The sequence below is a fragment of the Nanorana parkeri genome, unplaced genomic scaffold (genome assembly GCF_000935625.1).
Source record: "Nanorana parkeri isolate BGI_ZX_2015 unplaced genomic scaffold, ASM93562v1 scaffold160, whole genome shotgun sequence".
Lineage (NCBI taxonomy): Eukaryota > Metazoa > Chordata > Amphibia > Anura > Dicroglossidae > Nanorana > Nanorana parkeri.
Window position 1 is genome coordinate 27978 of NW_017306428.1, and position 7267 is coordinate 35244.

General features: G+C 39.4%; 1 protein-coding gene across 1 annotated transcript in view; it reads right to left on the reverse strand.

Moving 5' to 3' along the window:
• Positions 1–7267, reverse strand: part of CNTLN (centlein) — a 228074-nt gene that overhangs the window by 397 nt on the left and 220410 nt on the right. The window contains exons 23-24 of the mRNA XM_018554459.1: positions 5625–5813; positions 4159–4236 (exon numbers count right to left, since the gene is read on the reverse strand). Coding sequence (XP_018409961.1) covers positions 4159–4236; positions 5625–5813 — 267 coding nt within the window. The remainder of the gene's footprint in view (positions 1–4158; positions 4237–5624; positions 5814–7267) is intronic.

The following is a 7267-nucleotide window of genomic DNA, read 5'->3' on the forward strand; positions in this document are numbered from 1 at the left end:
CATTCCGTGCCACAGGTGCTACTCAGTCTTGGGGGAGGACTTCAGCCTTCACCACTTGCCTTCAGCCTTGTGACTGGACTCTGACAGGGGAAGCTTCCTGGTTGCCTTGACAGCCAGGGGGCGGTACTGGGTTCCCTGATTATTTAAAGCTGGTCAGAGCCTTGACTCATTGCTGAGTTATTCTACCTCATGGTGAACACCCAGCTCCCTCCTGTGAACCCATTGTTTGATTTGACTTCCCGGCTACCGACCCTTTCGCTTGACCCTTCGACTACGATTTCTGCTGCCTGCCACGACCCGGAACTGGACCTGACTCCCCGATTGGATTATCCTTTTGTACTGCGATTTTTGGACTTTGTTTGTCCCTGCCAAGGGGTTCCACACCTGGCCCGTTACTCCAGCCCTGACACAAGTTGACAACCCATGCTGACACTGCTAAATGTGACCTGGACATCTACACATTAATGATCCACTGGTCATGCAAGGCTTAGACCCCGTTCACATTGAGCGATTTATCGCGCGGTAATTCCCGCGATATCGCGCTCCAATGCAATCCAATGGGGCAAAGGGTCCTGCTGTCGCGGGTCGTGTGTCACTACAGCAGGACCCTTTTTGGAGCGGATTTAGCCGTGATTCAAGCTTGCTCAATGCAAATCTCGCGATGTTGCGCAATATGCAAATCGCGCGACAAACGCGCGATTTGCATATCGCGCAGTGGGAACGGGGCCTTAATGTTACCACCCATGAAAGCAAGGCAGTATGTACCAAACAGAATGTTTATATTGGGTACAAAATGGATAATCTGAGAATATAACTATTTGGGAAGAAATCATTGTGTGTATGACAAGCTTTACAGTAAAATGTTACTGGGTCTGACATTTTTCTGAAATTTTTTTGAAAATGTTCTCTTTGTATACAACTATTATTACAAACTGTACAATAGCTACACTAAATACTGTACTAATGACAAAGTTGAACACAGAAAAAAAACTTTTTAAGTCAACTTTCTTTAATTCAGCAGGCTTCTATTTTAAGTTTATTAAGACAAGACACAGCTATTAGTCTGCTTTAGCCCGAGGTATGACTCTTCCTCTGCATACCCAAGAGAACCAGACAGACATCTACAGTGTTTTTTATTTTTATTTTTTTTGCTGCTTGGCTTGACTAAAACACACAGCTGTCCCACTGCACTGCAGACATTTGTCAACACTGGGTAGACAAGGTTAAATCAGTAATCAAGTAAAGATATGGACATGAATACTGCAGTGGTTGTTAGCTGACAATATGAGGCCTTTGCGCCGAACAGCTTCATTACAGATGTACTGAACCACTACAGACTTGCTGGTCTATCCAAAGTATGGCTTTGTAGTATGAGATGCACTGCAGAGTTCTATACCAAGTCTATTAGTATAGAATTTTTTTAAAGAAATTACAGTTAAAGTATCCCTTAATTTGGCTTTGTTGCAAGTCGAAGAATAGTGTTTAATTATGAAAAGATCATAAAAGCAAACTAGGAACAGAACAGTGCTTAAAAAACAGCAGATACATTTATGAATATATCTATGGAATGTTTTTAACTGATGTTTGTTAACCAAAATACAGCCACTCGGAAATAACACACCCCCCTCATACAGCATGATAACTCAATTAGAATGCAAAACTGTAATAAGCCGGGTGAATGGATAGCATGGAGTGCCGATTTGATCAAACAACAATGCAGTCATATATTAGTAATATCCTTGTTTACAGAGATAAAAGTATCTTCTATTAGAAGACTAAAGTGATGTGTGCATGCGAGGGTGATATACTAAAGTCCAGTCCTTGTCATGGTTTTGTGTGGCCCTGAAATGCCAAGATTCCTCATGAAAAGTAAAAGGGCTCTTGCACATGCATACCTGACCCTATTGCAAGGTAAATTCCAGTGTATTTTCCCGCACCTGGGAATCTAGGTGTTGCGTAAAGCCTCCCAACAGACACAAATGGCTGTGCATGGCATTCTGCTGGTATACCCAGGTACTCACGTAAACACTTGTATAGCATACGTGTGTATTCCAAGAATAGAAATGTTTCTATTCTTGATATACACCGGGCATCACTAAATGGCGGACTGTGGTCCAGGCATGGACTGAGTGGCTGTTCAGTCTAGACCATGATCACCAACCTGTGCTCGGTTATGGCTGAAAAGTGGATACACCAGCCAGCCAGCCGGCTGCTACAACTACAAGTGATCTGTGTGGTTATACAGGCACCCAGATCACTTGTACTAGGCTACTTTCCTGTGCTTCATCGTCTGTATAGGAGTATAATAGACCTCTGATGACTCAATAAAGAGAACCTGTCACCTCCAAATGATGTCACATTGGTGCTTGATAGTAGTCGCCGCTGTATGTTTTTTTTTGGCATTGGTACATGTCCCCCATGGCATTGCCCGTCTTCCCATACCTCTTGTGTCATAATAGCTTGTTTAGAAACCCTACAAATTAATAGCCAGATTCACCCCCTAATAGACAGCAATGGGGTTTGCTGCAATGTTATTGACCTTCAAGTAAAATTTGCAAAACAGTTTGTGAACCAAACCTGGGCAGATGTGCTCATCCTTAACAGAAAATCTATGGAAATCTCTCCAACAGGAAGTAAATGGCAAAAACAAACTTGAGAAGGGTATCGCCCATTGCTAAACAAATCACAGGACCCAGGTAGCCAATGCTCCTTAAAATTTAGAGCCGGTGCCTAACTTTTGAGGTTTTCGCTAGTTGTTGTCAGTGAAGCTGTCTCCTAAAAAATCCTGCTGGCTCCTGGATTGGACAGACTGGCTCCTGAATTTCATATTAATTTGTCCATCCCTGCCCTACTCTATCCAAAACCTACATAAAAAATAAAAGTTTTGGTATTACATACCCTTTATTTTTAATGAATACATTACTGCAATGACAGTTTTTTTTTAATATATGCCTGGAGTAATTGGCTGACTTCAAGTCAAATATAGGTGCTTACACCAGCTGAATTGTGTGCTCATATGCATGCGTGTGTTTATACAACTTTGGGTATAACCACCTACAGCCATGGACGTCTATGGGAGGCTGTACACAGCAGTTGTGGCTCCCTGATGGGGGGTAATTTCCCAGTATTTACAGTACATTGTACAGCCACAGGCGGCTGCGTACATGAGCCCTCAAATTATAAAAAAATATATATACCGTAATAATGTATGCCAACATTGCAAATCTTGATTGGCGAGTGTTAAGTTGGGACAGATTTTCAAGTAAATGCTATTTGCCCTCCTGGATGTGATGCCATTCATTTTCTCATTAGCTAGGACTGACAACAGGCTTGCAGAAACATTTCCCATGACAATTGGGAACGGTTAGTAAGTGTTATGAAGTATGGTATGTTCCCAGACAAGCCGGCATCAATGAAATCCTTTGTTAATAAGGGAAGTGATTCTCTGCTGCATTAGCATAATGTGTCCTGTGGAACCATAAACGATAAAGGAGATGTTCCCAAATGTATATAATTCACAAACAACTCTAGTGCCTACATAGCATTTGTTGTTCAATACTTGCATGGTTTATTATGTGCTGTTCAGTAACCTTAGTCAGTGCATCTATGATTGTGTAGCTAATTCTGCCTGCAGTATTAAAATAATTAAGAAGACATTTACCATTTAAAGAGAACCCCTTGTGCTGCACGGTCAACACTCTAAACCAGCAGATTGACAACTATTTGAAAGACCAAAGTCTTCCAGCTATCAGACTAGGAGCCAAAGCTGAATCCTGAATCCAATGGGTAATGAAGAGTTTGTGAAAATTGTCAATGACTAGTTAACAGGTAACTCCTTTTTTTGGCACACTGGTATTTCAAAAGCCTTTGTAGTCATAACTGACAGCTAATAAATAGGTAGTAGGTTTATCTTTCAACTGTTCTGCCTTGTAGTATCAAAACAATAGAAATATATGTGTACTTGCTACTATAAAACTATGGCTTTCTGCATCTACATGTGAGATAAATGGCTGCAGCATTGTTGTAAAAGGCAATTTTCTGCTGTTGACATCAGTTTAATGGCCCAGGCTGGAAAGTCTTGTATTGTTTATTTCATGTAAAATCTTCATTATGTAAATGGCTTAAAATAAGAAATGCTCAGAGGAATATTACCAATACCTGTCCTTCAAGCAGCTTCATTATGTGGTTCATCCATTCTTTATCATATTCTACTGACCGCTTCGCATTTGCCATTTCCTAATGGGAGGAAAGGAGACACAATAATTTATGACAGGTTTATGAAAGCATTATGGACACAGAATAAAAAAGCACATTGCATTTAAAACACCTTGCATCAGAAGTGACCAGAAGAGTGCTTCATGGATACATTACATATCCTTATTTTGCTAATAACAAGGAACAATCAATATCCCTGTATCTTCCATAAACGCGTCAAATGGCTGTATGGACCTGGTCCAGGATTACCCCAGCAGCACAGAGGTCGCAGAGGCTTGTTCTGACAGCTGCTGAGCCATCTATCTTTCCATTACATTAACTAGACACAAACAGTGAAAACAAATTATGCTCCTCCTATTCACTTAGACTAAAATAATAGTTCATAAAAAAATGCAAGGAGGTACAGCAGGCTGAATTGCTTAATTAATGCAAAAAACAAAGCAAATAATCATGTTTTCTAGATAGCATAAGAAAGTTGTCCTTTTTGTAACATTCTTTTTTTTCCACCTATCAGCTAAATCCCAAGTGGAAATTGCATACATGAGGAGTAAAGGTTAAACGTATTGCGAGTCTTCAATGACTTTCCAATGCAGTTTTGCAATAATTAAAGTGTAATGGGGCGCTTCCTCCCTCTCCATCACAACAAATAGCAAAATATATATTACACACTTTCCAGACAATGGTCAAAAGGCTGTCAGCTTCAAGGTTCTAACTTCAACTCTAACTTTTTCCTTAGATTCCCGAATTATGTCCTCTGTATCAATGCATCAATTGTAGTCTGCGCATAGACCAGTACATTTTACATCATTTTTTATGAGCAATGAGTGAACCACTACTTTTTGATATGATGATAATGTGCCAAACCTCTCTGTGACTTTTTTTTCATCAGCTTAGGTGACTTTCTTGCACAGTGGATGGCCCATTTTCCTTTACAGTGGGGGGAAATATCTAATCCCTCATTTGTTGCACAACAGTTTTCTAGCAGACTGGAACATCTCTGCAGTCAATTCCTTCCACTACGTACCGTGCTTTATGATCACTAACAAAGCTCAGACTAACTGCATAGACTGCATGTCATAACAAAGAATTTTTGTTTCAGCTTTGCCAGTGAATAGAAGACTTACCGGTTGTGCAGTCTGCAATCATGAATTATGTTGCTACAAACTAAAAAGATGGTAAGAAGGTAAACTTTTCAACTAATATCAGTATGTCAGTATGTAGTTAACTGCCAGAAAAGTAAGACTGTGGTTTTCTAAACATTGCGTAGTGTATGCTCAAAAAAATCTTAGCAATCCAGGGGCATTGATAATCAGACTAGCATTACAACCCAATTCTAGTCAACTTTACACTATACATCTTAGGCTATAAGAAGGTAATTTGAAGACAGTCTCCATAATTCAGCGATTTACCTCTTCATCAGGAACCTCTAGAATATCACTGAGGTCAGAGTGTGAGATGTTCAGGATTGAAGCTGCCAGGGACTGTGCTTTGTGTACAGAATGTATGGATGGACCATTGCCGGATTCCTGCAATAGCTTGGCCTGTCTAATTTGGGCTCTCATTTCACACACCTCTTTATGGAACTCCATCACCAAACTCTGTATAGAGGGGGAAAAAAAATCAATCCTAAAACCTGAGTAAAGGGATTTAAAACATGCAATTGTATTTCCGAGTTTTCAGACTCTACAATGCAACTGCATTGAACAGGATTTCTCAGCATCTTGGTCAATAATGTAATATTATCATTGAGGTAAACATACGTAAATATTCAATTTTAGCTAAAGCATAAGGACACAAGACCTGTTTTTACAAAACAAACTTGCACTAGCTTAAACATCTTGTTTTACATTGCATTAATGTATATACAGCAACACACACACACACTGGCACGATTTATGGCACACCACTCTAGGGCAATGTTTTCCCAATTGGAGGTTTATATCAGTAAAAGTGCTATTTGCAGACAGTACACATTTGTTGGTGAAAGCTAGAGATTAAGTAACCAAGTAAAATGGATAAGACCAGTAGAGAAGAAGTGCTTGTATCTTTGAACACCAGTAGCTATTTTGAAAGGACTGCTTCTTGATTCAACATTATTTGTAATGGAGCAATGCCCATGGAAACCATAGGAATAATGTCAAGGTCCCGTAAAGAAGAAATAGAAGAGCTGAAAGTGACAAATACATCAAGGGAAAGAGAATCAAACTGTGGTGTACATACAGTGTAACCTGCGGACGTACCTTCTAATTGGGATCAAAAAAAACCAGTAAAAGGCTGCACAAGTAATGATGTTGACAGACAACTGATCAAAAAGAAACACTGATACCTTTATTGACAATGTGTAAATAATCAGATTTGTTACAAACACAGAGCCGGTAATGACAAAACATGTCTAACTAACTGACTTATTGCTTTCACTGTTTAGGACTGTGATTTCTAATAAAAAATGTAAAGGCTTTTTGGCTAATTTTGCTGTCATTGTCCATCAAGCATTTATATTTACTGAAATCACAAGGCTCATGTCTTTGGGACAGACTGGTGTTTCAGAAGCGATTTAATAATGAGCCTTCTGCCCATTAGGAATTCCCTGTATATTGTGTGGTGCTCCTGATGCACGCATCAGGAGCCATACTGCAAATGTGAACACCGATCTGCTGGCTTCATTTATTAAAATCCACACAGTGTATTATTCTGTTTACTGCCTAATAGATATTCACTGTCATTGTCTGGGCTTCTGATTCAATTTGCCTAAATCCCAGCTGCAAAGTAATCCTGATGGAGATTAAGTTAATTTATCACCAATATCTCTTCTGAACTATCATCTGTTTGTCTTCCGTAATAAAAATGCTGTCTCCATTTCATAAAGGTGACACTCGTTCTGCTTTAACAAGAGAACAGAAAAGACCCGTATTACTTCAATGAATTACAGAAAAAAAAATATCAGAGGAATGGAGACCTGTATGCATGTTACCTTTTCAATTATTATTTTTTTTGTTTTTAACGGGGAAAAGATTTACAAGATTTTGCTGAGTATATTTTATAGAAGGTTAAC